The sequence below is a fragment of the Salvelinus namaycush genome, chromosome 9 (genome assembly GCF_016432855.1).
Source record: "Salvelinus namaycush isolate Seneca chromosome 9, SaNama_1.0, whole genome shotgun sequence".
Lineage (NCBI taxonomy): Eukaryota > Metazoa > Chordata > Actinopteri > Salmoniformes > Salmonidae > Salvelinus > Salvelinus namaycush.
The window spans coordinates 15,533,963-15,555,217 of record NC_052315.1 but is presented as its reverse complement, the minus strand read 5'-3'; the positions used below and the strand labels follow the sequence as shown (position 1 = coordinate 15,555,217).

General features: G+C 40.3%; 1 protein-coding gene across 3 annotated transcripts in view; it reads right to left on the bottom strand.

Annotated features, from left to right (window-relative positions):
* Nucleotides 1–1,577: 1,577 nt before the first annotated feature.
* Nucleotides 1,578–21,255, bottom strand: part of LOC120053733 (dipeptidyl peptidase 9-like) — a 38,892-nt gene continuing 19,214 nt past the window's right edge. For all 3 annotated transcript variants that reach the window (XM_039000945.1, XM_039000946.1, XM_039000947.1), the window contains 15 exons: nt 16,280–16,390; nt 15,377–15,505; nt 12,185–12,246; nt 11,905–12,005; nt 10,986–11,163; nt 10,503–10,662; nt 10,107–10,186; nt 9,758–9,910; nt 9,496–9,631; nt 4,475–4,620; nt 4,172–4,318; nt 3,679–3,831; nt 3,214–3,356; nt 2,761–2,872; nt 1,578–2,428 (listed from right to left, as the gene is read on the bottom strand). In XM_039000945.1, coding sequence (XP_038856873.1) covers nt 2,336–2,428; nt 2,761–2,872; nt 3,214–3,356; nt 3,679–3,831; nt 4,172–4,318; nt 4,475–4,620; nt 9,496–9,631; nt 9,758–9,910; nt 10,107–10,186; nt 10,503–10,662; nt 10,986–11,163; nt 11,905–12,005; nt 12,185–12,246; nt 15,377–15,505; nt 16,280–16,390 — 1,904 coding nt within the window. In that variant the 3' untranslated portion in view covers nt 1,578–2,335. The remainder of the gene's footprint in view (nt 2,429–2,760; nt 2,873–3,213; nt 3,357–3,678; nt 3,832–4,171; nt 4,319–4,474; nt 4,621–9,495; nt 9,632–9,757; nt 9,911–10,106; nt 10,187–10,502; nt 10,663–10,985; nt 11,164–11,904; nt 12,006–12,184; nt 12,247–15,376; nt 15,506–16,279; nt 16,391–21,255) is intronic.

Below are 21,255 nucleotides of genomic sequence, written 5' to 3'. Positions count from 1 at the left end.
GCATATGTGGGAACCCCTTCAAGACTGTTGGAAAAGCATTCCAGGGGACTACCTCATGAAGCTGGTTGAGCGAATACCAAGTGTGTCCAAAGCTGTCATCAAGGCAAAGGGTGGCTCCTTTGAAGAATATCAATATATTTTGATTTGTTTAACACTTTAGGTTACTACATGATTCCATGTGTTATTTCATAGTTTTGATGTCTTCACTAATATTCTCCAATGCAGAAAATAGTAAAAAATAAAGAAAAACCCTTGAATGATTAGGTGTGTCGCTTCACAGCTATTTTCAGGTCTCTCCAGAGATGTTTGATCGGGTTAAGTCCGGGCCACACAGACTTGTCCCGAAGCCACTCCTGCACTGTCTTGGCTGTGTGCCTAGGGTCGTTCTCCTGTTGGAAGGTGAACATTCGCACCAGTCTGATTTCCTGAGCGCTCTGGAGCAGGTTTTCATAAAGGATCTCTCCATTCATATTTCCCTCGATCCCGACTAGTCTCCCAGTCCCTGCTGCTGAAAAACATCCCCACAGCATGATGCTGCCACCACCATGCTGCACCGTAGGGATGGTGCCAGGTTTCCTCCAGATGTGACCCTTGGCTTTCAGGCCAAAGAGTTCAATCTTGGTTTCATCAGACCAGAGAATCTTGTTTCTCATGGTTTGAGAGTCCTTTAGGTGCCTTTTGGCAAACTCCAAGCGGGCTGTCATGTGCCTTTTACTGAGGACTGGCTTCTGTCTGGCCACTCTACCATTAAGGTCTAATTGTTGGAGTGCTGCAGAGACGGTTGTCCCTCTGGAAGGTTCTACCATCTCCACAGAGGCACTCTGGAGCTCTGTCAGTGACCATTGGGTCTTGGTCAGCTACCTGACCAAGGCCCTTCTCCTCCGATTGCTCAGTTTGGCCGGGTGGCCAGCTGTGTTCTTGGGGACTTTCAATGCTGAAGAAATGTTTTCGTACCATTCCACAGATCTGTGCCTTGACACAATCCTGTCTTGGAGCTCTACGGACAATTCCTTCGACATCATGGCTTGGCTTTTGCTCTGACATGCACTGTCAACTGTGGGACCTTATATAGACAGGTGTGTGCCTTTCCAAATCATGTCCAATCAATTGAATTTACCACAGGTGGACTCCAATCAAGTTGTAGAAACATCTCAAGGATGATCAATGGAAACATGATGCACCTGAGCTCAATTTCGAGTCTCATAGCAAAGGGTCTGAATACTAATGTAAATAAGGTAACTGTTTATTTTGAATAAATTATCAAAAATGTCTAAAAACCGATTTTCCCTTTGTCATTATGGGGTATTGTGTGTCGACTGATGAGGGGGAAAAAAATTAATAATCAATTTTAGAATAAGGCTGTAATGTTAAAAATGTGAAGGTCTGAATACTTTCCGAATGCACTGTACATGTGACCCTATTGATACATTTAACATTGCGATTGAGATGAAAGTCAGTGAAAGTTTTCAAAAGCTAAAGAAGCCTGTGTCTTCTGAGACGACAAGCTGAGAAAAGACTTGATCACTACAGTGAAATGGCATTGGAGATAGTGACTTACTACATTTAGACACTCGTTATAAAATAAGAATTCCTTTTTATTTTAATACACACTTAAAATACCAGTTGCAGGTAGTGTGTAAATTCCGTCCTCAGCGGCCACGCCATTTGGCTCACCACACAACACTGTAATCCACCATGATTTACAACAGCACAGTCCAAAGTATGAACAAACAAAACATTTACATTTTAGTCATTTGCAGACGCTCTTATCCAGAGCGACTAAAAGTAGTCCATATATTTTCATACTGGTCCCCCTTGCTAACAGGGTGTGGCACAAAAATCCCAAATAAAAACAGAAAATCACTCCAAGATGCTAACGAGCTCTTTTTCTCAAAATGCTCAATGTTTGTTCTATATTTTCTACTTCTCTCCTTCTCTGCAGTCATTGTCCAGTTAAAAACTGACAGGTGACAACCCTCTGCTCTCAGCGTGGGAAGGGGTTGGTAGCATGGGAGGGCTTCTCCAGGCTGTTATAAAAAATCTTGTTTTTTAAGAGTGGTGTGAGGGATCGGATGCAAATGGCAGATGATGGGGCACACAGTGTGTTTATCACAGGTGGCACCTTAATTGGGGAGGACCAGCTCATAGTAATGGATGGAACGGAATAAATGGAATGGTTTCAAATACATCATGTTTGATACCATTCCATTCACTCCATTCCAGCTATTATGACCAGTCTGCCACTCACCAGCCTCCTGTGGTATATGTGAAGGGGCATGGTAACATTGGGCAATGGGGGAGTGGGGCAGGGGCTCTGTTCATTCAACTGCAGCCCTCAGAGGTACTGCTGGAGGAAGTGCAGCAGCATAATCTCATAGTGCTCTCCAGACTCTGGGCAGCGGATGCTGTGTCTCTCGTTGGGGTAGATCTGAAGAGATGGAGACAAAGGAACAAATGGAGGAAAGAGAGCTTTCTTTCCCCAGAAAGGAAGCACCCGTCTTCCTCATTTATAAAATGTTTATTTTAATGTGCTCTGAAAAGAGGCCTTGAAAAATAATGAGTCCCACACTTTTCTTCTTTGTAGCGAATGCGTTTGTTTTCAGCAACATATCAGCTAAAGCCTGGGAAAAGGTTCCACTGCACATATTCAATTCTCTCATCATCGCTCGCCATTTTATACAATGAAGTTGAATGAACACTGTGTTGTAGGTCTGTGTAAGATGGGGTACATGTACACAACTAAACCCACTGCCCTCCTACCTGTAGCTGATACGGCTTCCCCGCACGGATCAGTTGAGACACCAGGAAGTTGGTGTGGAAAAAGTGCACATTCTCGTCAAGGAATCCATGTAATATAAGTAACCGGTTAGGCCTGGGTAGGAAAACAAAATATAAAAGATTATCTCTAGAAAAGTTAAAAAAACACATTTTTAATTTCCCCTCGCATCAGAACTTATCCTGGTCCCAGATCTGTTCGTTATGTATAGCCAACTCCTATGGTCATTGTCATAAGAGTTGCCTATACAGTACAAACAGATCTGGGATCAGGCTACATTCCAAGCAAGTCTGTCCCATCAGGACCATATCAAAAACAAGTGATGAACAGTATTGCAGGACAGCTGCACTTTGGAGTCTCTTTACTGCTGCCTTTACTTATTGCCTGTGAAGCACCCTGAGGTTGACAGTAAACGGTAATGAATGGTGATGACTCACTCGCTGGGCAGCTTGTCTACGTGCAAGGCAACAGAGCCGGCTTCGTATCCCTGCTGGTTGTTCTCAGGTAGGTCCATGTAGCGCTCCGTGTAACCGGTGTCATAGGCCATCCACACCGTCACAGGTGCACCCGCTATGGCCACCTGGACCATACAAGGACATTTCAAATCAACCAGGCTTTTAAATTAATGCTAAAATGACTTCATTTTAACTGATTCAGAGTGAACAGTAACCATATGTACAGTACAACTAGTCAAGACTTGAGCGTTAAATTCAGTTTTAGAGTCAATATTTTGAGCTTGTTGACTTAAACCAGGGCTGGGCCACATTACTACCCCTTCATGGTTCAAAGCCATAGAACTACACAGCCTGCCGTCACAATTCATTTCTTACACAGAATGCATGTGAGGTGAAGTTGTGACATAGTCCAAAAGAATAAGTGGAGACTTCGAACTTTCCTCTCACCTTGAAGACATTGGGCCTGTGGACAAGGCCCATGAGTGAGAGGAAGCCGCCGTAAGACCAGCCGTGGATGGCCACGCGACTCAGGTCCACAAAAGTGTACTTTTCAGCCAAGTACTGCAGCCCCTCCACCTGGTCCTCGATCTCCACCTGGCCCTGAGAACAGCAGACGGGGAAAGGAATGTCACGACTGGCATGAAGGCAAACAGGAGAACACTTTTTTTAAACATAGTACATCCCCATTTCACTATCTGGGCTGGTCCAATAAGAATGCCCTTTTTGCTACATTGTGCCTTACTGAACACAACTCTGGTAATACAGATCGATCACAAACTGGCAATGCAAAAATCAAATTTTTTCAATACCTCAGTGTTTCCCCTAAATTAATTTAGCAGTGGCACACTGCAAAAAAATGAAACGCTGCTGATAAAGAACCTAGGTGAAAGACTGACACCTACAACACTTGTGTATGGTTAGTAGAGTAGTTACTGTTTACCATTTTGTTTTTCAGAGCCCCCTCGAACTTGAGGCCTCTCTGACAGGAGCCTCTCCCGTCAATGACCACGACGGCGTAGCCTAGTGACGCTAGCGTATTCAGCCTCAGGTACTTCACTCCTTTGTATGTGTTATTTACTAACTGCACCTGGAGCACACAACCCCCCCCCCCCCTCAACATTAAAAACATTCGAGATAAAACCTTTAACATTATATATTTTTTTTTTTATATAACTAGCCTTGAAATCCAAACGGTCACAAACAAGACTATATTACAGAATTTAAAAAAATGTATTGAACAAACCTGGGGGCCTCCATACACAAAGAGGATTGTAGGGTGCTTCCTGCCAGGAACCAAGTTGTGTGGTTTGTACAACATGCCGTAGAGGTGGAACCCTGAATTCCCTGGGAAAGTAAAGATCTCTGGTGGGATGTAATCTCCTGGGCGCCCTGAGACATAACATTAACACCAATATGAAGTCAAATGCATATCACTATCGAGGTCAACTGTAGATACTATAGATGTTCATTCCATTGGGGGAGTTATTATTGCAAGGGCCGATTCTATTGATGTGACTGCCCTTGGGAAAGTGACTCATTCAACTATAAATAAGCAACATTGAATTTGCAGGGCCATTCTGTAGTCTCAACATGTGAGTTAAGTGTGATGGCGACAGAGTGCTTATGGTAACACAGTTCATTGATACAGTCATGTTTTGTAGTCAGGTGAAAAGCCAACAGAAGATTTCAATGCAGTGATGGGGGGATACTTACATATTACAATATTATTTTGGACGATATTATAAAATCGATACTTTCACACACACAGAAAATATTCAGACCCCTTGACTTTTCCCACATGGTTAATTTAGCCGTATTCTAAAATGGATTAAATAGTTTCCCCCCCTCAATCTACACACAATACTCCATAATGACAAAACAAAGCAAAAACAGGTTAAGACATTTTTGCAAATGTATAAAAATAAAAAATAAATTAAAACCCCAGAAATACCACATTTACATAAGAATTCAGACCCTTTACTAAGTACTTTGTTGAAGCACCTTTGGCAGCGATTACAGCATCGAGTCTTCTTGGCCCCTTTTCTCTCAATTTCCGCCTGAATGACATGCCCAAAGTAAACTGCCTGTTGCTCAGGCCCTGAAGCCAGGATATGCATATAATTGGTACCATTGGAAAGAAAACATTTCTACAAACTTCAAAGTGTTAAAATAATGTAGGAGAATATAACACAATAGATATGGTAGGAGAAAATCCAAAGAAAAACCAACCAGAATATTTTTGAGAGAGAGACCATCCTCTTACAATGGCAAGTATAAGGTCACACTGAAAATTAGCTTCCACAGGGTGTCAGCAGTCTATGTTCAAGGTTTCAGGCTTGTAACTTCAAAAACGAATAAGAAATAACAGTTTTAGTAGAAAGGACAGTCTTGGAAATTCATGTTTGCGCACGCCATGAAGACATTACGCACCTGCTAAAATTTGCTTCCTATTGAACATACTTCTTTCCATAAGAAATATTAAAGTTTGATTACATTTTAGGGTATGAGGAGTAAATAGAAACTTATTTTGACTTGTTGAAACAAAGTTTAGGGGTAGATTTTCGGATTCCTTTCTCTGCAAGTTGAATGGGTGGACTACTCAAATCGATGGCGCCCACTTAACTGACTTTTTGGGATATAAAGAAGGATTTTATCTAACAAAACGACACTACATGTTATAGATGGGACCCTTTGGATGACAAATCAGACGAAGATTTTCAAAAAGTAAGTGAATATTTAAATCGCTATTTGTGAATTTATGAAACCTGTGGCGGTGAGAAAATATTTTGATGTGGGGCGCCGCCCTCAAACAATCGCATGGCATGTTTCGCTGTAATAGCTACTGTAAATCAGACAATGCAGTTAGATTAACAAGAATTTAAGCTTTCAACCGATATGACTCTTATGTACCTAAATGCTTAATATCCATAATTTTTATGATTATTTATTTTAATTGCTCCCACCAGTTTCACTGGAAGTTGTCCCGCTAGCTGGAGGCCTAGCCCTAAAAGGTTAGCCTTATTCTAAAATGGATTCAAATGTCTTCCCCCCCTCATCAATCTACACACAATACCCTATAATGACAAAGCAAAGCAAAAACAGGTTTATAGACATTTTTGCAAATGTATTCAAAAAATATATACAAATAAATAAAATGGAAACATCACATTTACATAAGTATTCAGAACCTTTACTAAGTGCTTTGTTGAAGCACCATTGGCAGCGATTACAGCATCGAGTCTTCTTGGGTATGACGCTACAAGCTTGGCCCACCTGTATTTGGGGAGTTTCTCCCATTCTTCTCTGCAGATCCTCTCCATCTCTGTCTGGTTGGATGGGGAGCATTGCTGCACAGCTATTTTCAGGTCTCTCCAGAGATGTTAAATCGGGTTCAAGTCCAGGCTCTGGCTAGGCCACTCAAGAATATTCAGAGACTTGTCCCTGAAGAAACTTCTGTGTTGTCTTGGCTGTGTGCTTAGGGTCATTGTCCTGTTGGAAGGTAAACCGTCGCCCCAGTCTGAGGTCCTGAGCACTGTGGAGCAGGTTTTCATCAAGGATGTCTGTATTTGCTCCGCTCCATCTTTTCCTCAATCTGACTAGTCTCCCAGTCCCTGCTGCTGACGAACATTCCCACAGCATGATGCTGCCACCACCATGCTTATTTGCTTGACAATCACCGGCTGACTAAATTTTGTGACCGCCACAGACCTAGCAACCACCATGCTTCACCGTAGGGATGGTGCCAGGTTTCCTCCAGACGTGACGCTTGGCATTCAGGCCAAAGAGTTCAATCTTGGTTTCATCAGACCAGAGAATCTTGTTTCTCATGGTCTGAGGGTCTTGAGGTGCCTTTGGCAAACTCCAAGCGGGCTGTCATGTGCCTTTTACTGAGGACTGGCTTCAGTCTGGCCACTCTACCATAAAGGCCTGATTGGTAGGGTGCTGCAGAGATGGGATAATCTTCCAGAAGGACAACCATCTCCACAGAGGAACACTGGAGCTCTGTCAGCATGACCATCGGGCTCTTGGTCACCTCCCTGACCAAGACTCTTCTCCCCCAATTGCTCAGTTTGGGCGGGGCGTTCAGCACTAGGAAGAGTCTTTGTGGTTCCAAACTTCTTCCACTTAAGAATGGAGGCCACTGTGTTCTTGGGGACCTTCAATGCTGCAGAAATGTTTTGGTACCCTTCACCAGATCTGTGCATCGACACAATCCTGTCTCGAAGCTATATGGTCAATTCCTTTGACCTCATGGCCTGGTTTTCACTCTGAAATAAAAGGTGGGACCTTATATAGAAAGGTGTGTTAGGACACCTACTCATTTAAGGGTTTTTCTTTTTACTATTTTAGAATAATAGTGAGGACATCAAAACTATGAAATAACACATATGGAATCATGTAGTAAGCAAAAAAGTGTTAACAAATCAAAATATATTCTATATTTGAGATTCTTCAAAGTAGCCACACTTTGCCTTGATAACAGCTTTGCACACTCCTGGCATTCTCAACCAGCTTCACCTGGAATGCTTTTGCAATAGTCTTGAAGGAGTTCCCACATACGCAGAGCACTTGTTGGCTGCTTTTCCTTCACTCTGTGGGGTCAAACTCCTCCCAAACCATCTCAATTGGGTTCAGGTCGGGTGACTAGATGCCAAGTTCACTGATGCAGCACTCCATCACTCTCCTTATTGGGCAAATAGCCCTTACACATCCTGGAGGTGTGTTGGGTTATTATCATGTTGAAAAACAAATGATAGTCCCACTAAGCGCAAACCAGATGGGATGGCGTATTGCTGCAGACTACTGTGGTAGCCATGCTGGTTAAGTGTGCCTTGAATTTTAAATAAATCACCAACAATGTCACCAGCAAAGCACCCCCACACCACCTCCTCCATGCTTCACGGTGGGAACCACACATGCAGAAATCATCCGTTCACCTACTCTGCGTCTCACAAAGACACAGTGGTTGGAATCAAAAATCTCAAATTTGGTCTATTCAGACCAAAGGACATATTTCCACCGGTCTAATGTCCATTGCTCGTGTTTCTTGGCCCAAGCAAGTCACTTTGTATTATTGGTGTCCTTTAGTAGTGGTTTCTTTGCAGCAATTCAACCATGAAGGCCTGATTCACGCAGTCTCCTCTGAACAGTTGATGAATCAGATGCGTCTGCTACTTTAACTCTGTGAAGCATTTATTTGGGCTGCAATTACTGAGGCTGGTAACTCTAATGAACGTATCCTGTGCAGCAGACGTAACTCTGGGTCTTCCTTTCCTGTGTCAGTCCTCATGAGAGCCAGTTCCAACATAGCGCTTGTTGGTTTTTGTGACTGCACTTGAAGAAACGTTCAAAGTGCTTGAAATTTTCCAGATTGACTGACCTTCACGTCTTAGAGTAATGAAGGACTGTCGTTTCTCTTTGATTATTTGAGCTGTTCTTGCCATAATATGGACTTTGTCTATTACCAAATAGGGCTATCTTCTGTTTACCATCACTACCTTGTCACAACACTACTGATTGGCTCAAACAAATCAACTTAACAAGGCACACCTGTTAATTGAAATGCATTCCAGGTGACTACCTCAAAGCTGGTTGAGAGAAAGCCAAGAGTGTGCAAAGCTGTCATCAAGGCAAAGGTTGGTTACTTGGAAGAATCTCAAAATGTAAAATATATTTAGATTTGTTTAGCACTTTTTTGGTTACTACATGATTCCATATGTGTTATTTCATAGTTGATGTCTTCACTATTATTCTACAATGTAGAAAATAGTAAAACAAAGAAAAAGCCTGGAATGAGTAGGTGTGTCCACACTTTGTACTGGTAGACTGTGTGATGTATGTATGTATGTATGCATGCATGCATGTATGCATGTATGCATGTATGCATGTATGCATGTATGTATGTATGTATGTATGCATGTATGCATGTATGTTTGTATACACATACATACACGCCGGTATTTTTCATCTTATAGCTTGTTCTCCATCTTTTTAAATAGTGAGCCAACATATTTTCAGCACTTTCATTTCCATAACTGATCAAACTAATTTTCTCATGCTCTCTCGTCTCTCTGCAGCAGACATATCGTGAGCAATATGTTTGCAGCACTAAAATCGCAATAAAATTGCAGCATTGAATCGCAATACATATAGAATCGTGAGAATCGCAATACATATCGTATCGGCACCCAAGTATCGTTATAATATCGTACCGTGAGGTCCCTGGCAATTCCCAACCCTAACTGACCCCCCTTTCTTACTCACCTGTGGCCTCCATCATGCTAGCCCAGAACTCAGGCTCTTTGTGCAGTGGGTCACTCTCTGGGCCCATCAGCTTATAGATGTGGACGCAGGGAGGTGTGCTGACATTACTGTAATGGCTGACAAACATGTCAAAATTCTGCAGAAACACAAGAACAGGTGAGGTCAACTAAATCTTCAAAAAGTTAAAAACGCAAAAACCTCCAAGCTTAATTTCAAGGAAAAAAGAACATGCCAGAGCTTGTCGCTAAGGTAATGTACCTACCTGGCTTACGGAGCAGCTGTGGGAGAAGCCTGGCTTGGTCAGCCTGACCATGTCCCCCGGGGAGTCGTAGCTCACAGTGTATAGGTGATGCTCCAGGGGTGTGTCCCGCGTGCCTTGGAAGTACACCAGCTGGGTAGCCTCATTCACCCAGATCTGAGTTGGGAGGGAGGGGAGACAATGACTGGGATGTTTACCTTATGCACATCACCTTTCTACTGTGATAGCTAATGAGCGGTGACAAAGGGCTGTGGCACAAAAGAAAATGGGGTGATTTCCATGCTCCCCACCTTAAAATGTTAAAACCCTTTAGGTGTTCATTTTAGATAAGAGGTGTGTGTCTAGGGCTTACCTTGGAGCCATGTCTGGCCAACACCTCCCACTCCCCACTGGTTAATGTCACCTCTTCCTTAATCGGGCACTTAAAGTCCTCTGAAAGGAACAACCAGTAGACTAAATGAGTTGACCACAGGTGGCTGGAGGCACCTTAACTGCAGAGGATGTGCTCATAGTAATGGCTGGAACGGAATAAATGGAATGGTATCAAACAAACCAAACACGTGGTTTCCATGCATTTGATACCCATTCCATTCCAGACATTATTATCAGCCGTCCTCCCCTCAGCAGCCTCCTATGGAGTTGACCTCCCAATACATTATCAGAAATAGATTTGGGAAGGTGCACCTCTATTCACATCTTTACCATTAATCCATAAATCAAACAGAGTATAAACAGTGTATTCTGCTACCCTCTGTCTGCATGTAGTCTCTGGTCCACTGGTAGCAGCCCTGTTGTAACAGCGTGGTGACTTTGTACAAATGGCAGAAGCCAGTTTTGGACTCGTTCGCCCAGAGGAAGGTGATCTCATCGTCGTTTGTTTGAATGAAAGGATAAAATATGTCATGGACCTGAAACAAAGAAAAAGCCTTGACATAACATGAGCCCTAGAAGAAAGAGCATTTGCTGGTTTCAAAAGGTTAAGACTAAATCTTTTCATTTCAAAATGTATAATTGGAAGAGAATTTCAACTTAACATTCATGTGACTACAAATTAACCAATAAAAATTACAGTACAAGTAACAGCCATATCAAACAAAGGCATGCAACAACTTCGTGCAAATAAGGGCACTGCAAGCAGTAAGGATGATTTCTATTACATTTCGAGTTCCATGCTTAGATCTCAAGTCAAAATCTAGGCCTTAGAGCCGAAGCCAGAGTTATTTTAACTCACGTTGATCCAGATGTCGGTGATCTCCTCGTAGATGATGAAGGGGTGGACCCCCTCTGGCACAGCCTCCACACTCTCCTCCCGTTGGGCCTGGTCCTGGGTTACAGGGATGAACAGGGCCGGGGGCAGCAGGACCAACTGGAGCCTCTGTTGACTCCTGTCCAGCAGTACCGCCCATGCACTGCACAGAGGAGTAGTGGGTTGTCAGGGTCAAATAATTAGCTGGCTAATGTTGCTAAATAGCCTCATGAATTCCATATTTCCTAGTTGATGTAGAGAAAGACGGCCTTGAAATTGAAAGGGTATATATACTATTTTTATTAAATGAAAAATAATTTGTTACAGTATATCTGAATTTCAAATCAAAGTTAATGTAGCTGGCTAACTTTTTGGTCATGCTCTAGCTAACTTTTTGGTCATGCTCTGTGATATACCCCTCTGGAGAGAAGAGATGGGTGCTGTTCAACAGATAATAAGCCCGCATAACCAGCCCGCATTAAGATTGATTGGCTATTGGTTTCTGGATGCAGTGACGTTTGCCTTAGCGGAGACCTCAAGACAACTGTCGCCCACCAGGAGTGGTTAACTTGCCATTTCAGGCCAGCTGGTAGCACAATGTTGTGAGAAGTAGTCCAGATTGCTGGTGAGTGTGGGATGGAATAGAACTTTAGGTGGTTTTGACCTACGTAACACGATCGGGCTGTCATTTTAAATATACATTTGGTCTTAACTGACTCGCCTGGTTAAATAAAGGCTAAATTAAAAAATATCTGAGATGAAACCACAAGGCTTGGTGCAGTTTTCATATTTACAAGGACTTTACTCAATGATAGGAACAATTACACCTTTACATCGCAGATATAATCCGCTCCACAGCATAAATAGCTTTGCTTAGTTGTGTCTGTTCCAGTTTTGAACTCACTATTTGCCGTCTTTTGTCCAGCCGGCGCGGGCGATGTACTCGACCCCAGGGAACAGGGTGGTAAAAGGCAGGACCAACTCCTTGTCCTGGGTGCTTACAATCTAATGATAACAAGGACGCATAAGAATAGGCAGATAGGCATTGAATGCCATACAGAAACATACAGAACACATAAAAGACCACAAAAAGGGAACAGAAGGCAACATACAAGTAGACATGCAGAATACGAAACCAGACCAATACAGTTCAAAACCATGAGAACTTTTTAAGCTGTTCTTACTCTGCCAAGGTGGTCGGTTCTGATTTCTACCAGTTTGAAAGTAATTTGAGGATTCTTACTCCCTGAAAAGAAAAATGGAGAGGAGGGCAATACAAGTTACACGTCTTAGATATCACATCTTGTCTGGCACTCCTGTCTAATAGCTCAAGATACTCAAATGTACAGTACCAGACACACCTACTCATTCAAGGGTTTTGATTTATTTTTACTCTTTTCTACATTGTAGAAGAATAGTGAAGACATCAACTATGAAATAACACATATGGAATCATGTAGTAACCAAAAAAGTATTAAACAAATCAAATATATTTTATATTTGAGATTCTTCAAAGTAGCCACCCTTTGCCAAGAGTGTGCAAAGCTGTCAAGGCATTCTCTCAACCAGCTTCATAAGGTAGTCATCTGGAATGCATTTCAATTAACAGGTGTGCCTAGTTAAAAGTTAATTTGTGGAATTTCTTTCCTTCTTAATGCGTTTGAGCCAATCAGTTGTGTTGTGACAAGGTAGGGGTGGTATACAGAAGATATCCCTATTTTGTAAAAGACCAAGTTCATATTACGGCAAGAACAGCTCAAATAAGCAAAGAGAAATGACAGTCCATCATTACTTTAAGACATGAAGGTCAGTCAATACATAACATTTCAATAACTTTGAAAGTGTCTTCAAGTGCAGTCGCAAAAACCATCAAGCGCTATGATGAAACTGGCTCTCATGAGGACCGACACAGGAATGGAAGACCCCAGAGTTACCTCTGCTGCAGAGGATAAGTTCATTAGAGTTACCAGCCACAGAAATTGCAGCCTAAATAAATGCTTCAGAGTTCAAGTAACAGAGACATCTCAACATCAACTGTTCAGAGGAGACTGCATGAATCAGGCCTTCATGATCAAATTGCTGCAGAGAAACCACTACTAAAGGACACCAATAAGAAGAGACTTGCTTGGGCCAAGAAACACGAGTAATGGACATTAGACCGGTGGAAATCTGTCCTCTAATGAGTCCAAATTTGAGAATTTTCGTTCCAACCGCCTTGTCTTTGTGAGACACAGAGTAGGTGAACGGATGATCTCTGCATGTGTGGTTCCCACCGTGAAGCATGGAGGAGGAGGTGTGATGGTACTTTGCAGGTGACACTGTCATGATTTATTTCGAATTCAAGGCACACTTAACCAACATGGCTACCACAGCATTCAGCAGTGATTTGGTTTGTTAAATGTGATACGCCATGTGTAATATCAATTTGTATAGTTTACTTAGTTACTTGAGTCATCTCTCGCCGCTCTTTCTCTCCGTGCCACTTTCCACACAGACCTAGCCACGCCCCCTGTCACTCAAGGAGCGCATTTGATGTTCCTCAACCACGACACACTTGCGTTCAATCTGCATTGGTCAATGCAGCACATACAACAATGTTGATGACAACAATGCCGTTTAAACTTTGCAGCTTAATATAATGACACTATTAGTTTGTGTTTCTTACATCAGCAAACAGCTAGTTTGTCTTTACTTAGCAAGTTGCCCTGAATCTTGTGAGATGCTAATTGTTAGCCACTAATACTAATAGCTAGCTAGTGAGATGTACTGAGTAAGAGCAAATGTTGCTAGCTAATACGGCCTGATAATACCAGTGATGGTGTAGACCTAAATCAGCATGTTGTTTGTGCAACAGTATCTTCCAAATCAAAGAGGAATATGTAAAGCAATAATATGTTAGCTACATGAAGTAGCTAAGAGAAAACATGTAATGTATTTAAAGCTTATAGGGTCCCCTAGGAAACACTTAGGTTCCTACCCTGTCACAATAACTCCTCAAACACTATTCAAAGTGCACACTATTATATTCTAACTATAGAATTAGAATAGACATTCTATTTCCATGATTCCAACCGTTTTGCTCTACTTCAAGTCAAATCGCAATTGGTAAAAAATAAGTCCTAGATTATTTGCCCATATCGTGCAGCCCTACGTGGCAGTGTGGAAATTCTCAATTGAGCAGTGGTGTAAAGTACTTAAGTAAAAATACTTTCAAGTACTACTTAAAATTGGTTTTTTTGGTATCTGTACTTTACTATTTTTGACAACTTTTACTCCACTACATTCCTAAAGAAAATACTGTACTTTTTACTCCATACATTTTCCCTGACATCTAAAAGTACTCTTTACATTTTGAATGCTTAGCAGGACAGGAAAATGGTCCAATTCACGCACTTGTCAAGAGAACATCCCTGGTCATCTACTGCCTCTGATCTGGAGGACTCACTAAACACAAATGCTTTGTTTGTAAATTATGTCTGAGTGTTGGTGTGCCCCTAGCTATCTGTAAATATTTAAAAAACAAGAAAATGGTGCCATCTGGTTTGCTTAATATAAGGAATTTGAAATTATTTCTACTTTTACTTGATACTTAAGCACATTTTATCAATTACATTTACTTTTGATACTTAAGTATATTTAAAACCAAATACTTTTACTCAAGTAGTATTTTACTGGGTAACTCACTTTTACTTGTGTCATTTTCTATTAAGGTACCTTTACTTTTACTCAAGTATGACAATTGGGTACTTTTTCCACCACTGCAATTGAGTGCAGGAAATGCAGAAATGATAAAAGTGCTGAAATTTGTTTTGGTTGAAGTTGAATTGAACAGTATAAAACAATCAGAATGGAGAAAGACTCATTGAAATCACTTAGAATGTATGTGCTGCCACCCTAGGATCATGTAGAACTTTTACTTTTCAAAACCAAAAAAAATACCATGATATAATATTTTGGCCATATCACCCAGCATATATGGGAACTCCTTCAAGACGGTTGGAAAAGCATTCCAGGTGAAGCTGGTTAAGAGAATGCTAAGAGTGTGCAAGGCTGTCATCAAGGCAAAGGGTGGCTACTTTGAAGAATCTAAAATATATTTTGATTTGTTTAACACTTTTTAGCTTACTACATGACTCCATATGTTATTTCATAGTTTTGATGTCTTTGCTATTATTGTACAATGTAGGAAATAATACAAATCAAGAACAACTTTTGACTGGTACTGTATATTGAAGTATAAAATCCAACTCTGCCTAGCCACAATAGTCACATGAAAATGTAGATAGTAGCCAATACAGTTCAATAAAAAGTTATGAATCAGTACTACTAATACTTAAAAAAGGCCATTTGGGGTGGGGATGAGGGTGAGAGCGGACCTGTGCGGGGGTATCTGTAAACATCAGCCTTGCGCTCCTCCAGGGCTGGGGAGGGAACGTGAATTAACTCCACCTCTGACTCATCCACCTCCTCATACAGTAACTGGAGGGTCTTCCCCCCATCTGGGTCTGAAAGAGAAACTTATTGAGTTGGCCATTTTATTCAAAAGCAAGTATGTGCTAAAGTTTTTTTGGGTATCTGTATTTCACTATTTATATTTTTGCAACTTTTACTTCATTACATTCCTAAAGAAAATTATGTACTTTTTACTCCATACATTTTCCCTGACACCCAAAAGTACTCATAACATTTTGAATGCTTAGCAAAACAGGAAAATGGTCTAATTCACACACTTATCAAGAGAACATCCCTGGTCATCAATACTGCTTCTGATCTGGCGGACTCACTAAACACATGCTTCGTTTGTAAATTATGTCTGAGTTTTGGAATGTGCCCCTAGCTAATGTGCCCCTAGCTATTTGCTTAATATAAGACATTTGAAATGTTTTGTACTTTTGATACTTAAGTATATTTAAAACCAAATACTTTTAGACTTTTACTCAAGTAGTATTTTACTGGGTGACTAACTTTTACTTGAGTAATTTCCATTAAGGCATCTTTACTTCGACCCAAGTATGACAACTGGGTACTTTTCCCACCACTATGTGCTTTGTGTTTGAATGGCCTAACCTAGTTGAATTTGTCTTCAACAATCCAGTAAGATTTAACTAACCTTTTTTAAATTATTATTATTAAACTTAAAGTAGTAATGAAAAACAAAATGCATTTTATTGATAAGATAGAGAAATCTGGAGTCCCTGTTCAGTCAAAAGCTACATCTCTGGTAGAGGGAAAGGAAACATAAGGACAAGCATCACAAAAACCATCCAGAAAAGACTAACCTTCAGGAGCAGCTGGCGACCACCAGTAGCCCGTGAAGCGGTCAAACTCCTCCTGGATTACAAAGGTGGCAATGCCTGCAGACTTGGGGTCCTCCTTCACATTATTCAGCCCTAAGAAAGGTAGAGAAGGATGCACTGTCAGGAGACCGCTCTCTGCTTTCCATTTTACGTTAAAAGATGATGCCCTTTCATGAACAAACTTAATTTAAAAGATTCAAATAATTGGTTATCAACACTACAGGATAATTTTTTAAAGAAAACCTTTGCTAGTATATTCGCACATCATATATATATATATATATTTTTTACCTTTATTTAACTAGGCAAGTCTGTTAAGAACAAATTCTTATTTTCAATGACGACCTAGGAAGAGTGGGTTAACTGCCTTGTTCAGGGACAGAACGACAGATTTTTACCTTGTCAGCTCGGGGATTCGATCTTGCAACCTTTCGGTTGACCAGTAGGCTACCTGCCGCCCCATATGATGAAAATGAAATGCAGGCCTGTATGCATCTTTGGTATTAACCCAAAAGAGCACCCTTTCAGATACATTGAAGAGCGTACATTCAACGGAAATCTATTCAATTGAGAAATAACACAACTCTGAAAGCTGAACAGCATCAGTCTCAAAATAGTTTGCTTGTTTAGTAGCATGCCAACCTTTAAGGCTGTAGGAAAGTCTATCCTCCTAATTTTTGAAAGTTCTAATGTTACTGTCCCCACTACAACAAAAATACATGTAATTTTGTTCTTGAAACAGTTAATTGAAAAACTGTACAATTCCATTCATTCCTAAGGAGGACTGCTTCTTCTGGGGAGTGCCAATACGGCGGACCGGTATACAGTGGTCACCAACCAGTCGATTGCGATATACTGGTCGATCTCCAAGGCATTCCTCGTAAATTCGCTCTGGGAGCGTTCAGAGCGCTTCGCTCTGCACACTGGACGCTCTGGCCGAGGAGTAGAGTTGATCCGAGCGTTCTGACCACACAATGGCAGTCAAGCACCCAAGCTAACTGGCTAATGTTGGCTAGCTTGCTAGCTACTTCCAGGCACAAATGAGAGAACACCTCACTCTGACCATTTTTCACACCCTAGCAGAGCTGGTTAGGCTGTTCTCATGTTATCCAGAGCGTTGGTGACTAACTGTGCTGCTGGCAACAATTTAAATACGTTTTTTTGCCAGCGTTTACCGACACCGGTCATATTCAACGGGTGCTGAGCGTTCGTAAATGAATCCGTTATTCTGCACTCTGGCACACTCAGACGAGAGTGCTCTGAAATCGGAGTAGATAGCCAGAGCGAATTTACGAACACGCCCCTAGTCAATCACCAAACATTTCTGTAAAAAAAACAACGATGAAGCCTTGCGTTCCTATTTGTTTTATTTATTCGTTTCGCGCTGTTGATAGTATATATGCCTACTGTTGGCCAATCAGATAGCTCGGATCACCGTGCCGGCAGTTTCCTTGAGCCATAGACTGTAAAAAGAAACCTCAAAGTAAAGCAAAGTTGATACTGTGACCAGGGCCGAATTAGCGTAGTGGCTTATCGGGGCTGAAGTCGCTGGGGCCCAAGAGGCAGCAAAACATGTAATATAGCGTACATATACTTTTTTTTTTTTACTGCAACCACCAACCACAGGAGGACTCAGCAGCCTGCTCTCAATGAGTTTAGACAGCCTTCTGCCGCTCTGCTAATCATCAGATGGGAGAGGAGAGGAGGTAGTGGGCCCACGTGGGTAACTGGGAGGCTCTGCTTTGAATGGGTAACTGAATCATAAAAAACATCTACTGCAAAATAAATAATGCAACTGGTCAATTGTGTGAGTCATATGTCTTTCATATTCCAATCAGAAAGCTGTTCCCAAATATGGCATGACATGTACTCGGTTACAAAGATCTTGCTAGCTAGCCTACCTACTGAAAATGATGGCCTGTGTGGGGCCCAGAATATAAAATTACAGATAAGAAAGCAGCAGGACCAAGAACTTAAACCAGGATATTGGAAATTTAATCAAAGCCTACTAGATGATAAATTGTTTAGAACTAGGACAGAATAATTTATAACTGACTTTTTCAGACATAACATAGGTACAGCAGATCCCCTTAATGTATGGGACACTTTTAAAATGTGCCTTTAGAGGCCATGCAATTCAGTACTCATCTATAAAACAAAAGCAATTTAGATCAAAAGAGTCCATATTAACAAAGGAAATTGAAGGACTAACAGTACAGTTAGATGGCAATAAAAACGGTACCATAGAGGCACAGAATAAGTTAGAGGAAAAACAAAAAGAAATGGAGGTACTTATTCAAGAAAGATCCAGTGTAATATATTATAAAAAATAAAGTGAACTGGATGGAATATGGGGGAAAATGCACCAAATTCTTTTTCAATCTTCAATATAGAAATGCTACCAATTTTTTTTTATTAAAACTTGTTACAAATGATGGAGTCACGCATGATTCACTAAATTATATTTTGAAAGAGGAAGTAAAGTACTTTAAGAATATGTTTTCGTTTCAGGCTCCTCCATCTCCACTAACTGAAACTTATTGTATGGATTTTTTTCCTAATAATAATGTAAAATTAACATCTGTACAGAAAGACTCATGTGAAGGCCAAATTACAGAGGAGGAACTGCTTGATGCAATTGGGGCCTTTAAGGATGGGAAAACTCCAGGGCTGGATGGCATACCAGTGGAAGTATACAAAACTTGTTTTGATATACTCAAAGGACCATTATTAGCTTGTTTTAACCACTCCTATATAAATGGTAGATTATCAGACACGCAACAAGAAGGTCTGATATCATTATTACTGAAACAGGACCCAAGTGGTATATATAAAGATCCAGTCCATTCAAAAAATTGGAGACCTCTTACACTTCAGTGTTGTGATGCAAAAATCCTAGCAAAATGCTTGGCGCATAGAATTTAAAAAGTATTGTCAGATATTATTCATCCTAACCAGACAGGTTTTTTACATGGACGATACATTGGAGATAATATAAGACAAGTACTGGAAACAATAGAACACTATGAAATATCGGGGACACCAGGCCTGGTTTTCATAGCTGATTTTGAAAAGGCTTTTGATAAAGTACGACTGGAGTTTATATATAAATGCCTAGAATATTTCCATTTTGGGGAATCTCTTATAAAATGGGTTAAAGTTATGTATAGTAACCCTAGGTGTAAAATAGTAAATAATGGCTACATCTCAGAAAGTTTTAAACTATCTAGAGGAGTAAAACAAGGTTGTCCACTATCGGCATATCTATTTATTATTGCCATCGAAATGTTAGCTGTTAAGATTAGATCAAACAATAATATTAAGGGATTAGAAATACGTTGCTTAAAAACTAAGGTGTCATTGTACGCCGATGATTCATGTTTTCTTTTAAAACCACAATTAGAGTCTCTCCACGGCCTCATAGAGGATCTAGATACTTTTGCTATCCTCTCTGGCTTAAAACCACATTATAATAAGTGTATATTATGTATTGGATCACAAAAAAAATGCACATTTTACATTACCATGTAGTTTACCAATTAAATGGCCTGACGGAGATGTGGACATACTCGGTATACAAATCCCAAAAGAAAGAAATCTCACTCCAATAAATTTTTATAGAAAGTTAGCAAAAATAGATAAGATCTTGCTACCATGGAAAGGAAAATACCTGTCTATTTGCGGAAAAATCACCCTGATTAACTCTTTAGTCATCACAGTTTACCTATTTGCTTATGGTTTTGCCTACACCTAGTGACCTGCTTTTTAAATTATATGAACAAAAAATATTCAAATTTTATTTGGAACGGCAAGCCAGATAAAATTAAAAGGGCCTATTTATATAACGAATATGAATTCGGAGGGCAGGAATTATTAAATATTAAAGCATTAGACCTCTCACTAAAGGCATCAGTCATACAAAAGTTATACTTAAATCCAAACTGGTTCTCTAGTCAATTGGTACGAATGTCTCATCCTATATTCAAGAAGGGCCTTTTCCCCTTTATTCAGATTACACCTGCTCACTTTCGGTTGTTTGAAAAGGAAATAATCTCCAAAATATCTTTATTTTTTAAACAAGCCTTAGAAAGTTGGTTGCAATTTCAGTTTAATCCACCTGAAAGGACGGAACAAATAGTACAACAAATATTGTGGTTAAATTCAAATATACTAATTGATATTTTTTTTTTAAAGGTATAATTTTAGTGAATGATATCATAAATAGGACTGGTGGAGTTATGTCACACATGCAGCTAACACAGACATATGGAAATGTCTGCTCTACCCAAAATTACAACCAATTAATTGCAGCATTACCACAAAAATGGAAGAGGCAAGTAGAAGGGGAAAAAGTAAGGAACTTGTATGTCGGCCCTGTATTAAAGAACATAAATGGTTAAAGAAAAGTGAGATAAATAAAAACATATACCAATTTCATTTAAGGACCAAAAAACTGACAGCTGTGCCATATAAATTGCAAAATAGTTGGGAAGAGATTTGCGATGTACCCATTCCATGGCACATGGTTTATGAATTGATACGCAAAACAACGCCGGATTCAAAACTTCAAATTTTTCAATTCCAATTACTAATCAAAATTCTTGCAACTAATAGAATGTTATATATATATATATATTGGGGGATACAATCTTCCCAGCTCTGCAGATTCTGCTGTGAGGAGGCAGAGTCATTAGATCATTTATTTTGGTATTGTCCATATGTAGCTCGTTTTTGGTCACAGGACCAGGAATGGCTGAAGAATTGCAACATTTGCCTAGAACTAACCCTACAGATAGCAATACTGGGTGATTTGAAAAGCCATAGTCAATCAATCAATAATATAATAATTATTTTAGCAAAAATGTTTATTTTTAATTTACAATCTGTAGAAGCTATGAGAATAGGAAGGTTCAATTATTTTGTGATGCATCACAGCACAGTTGAAAAATATATGGCAA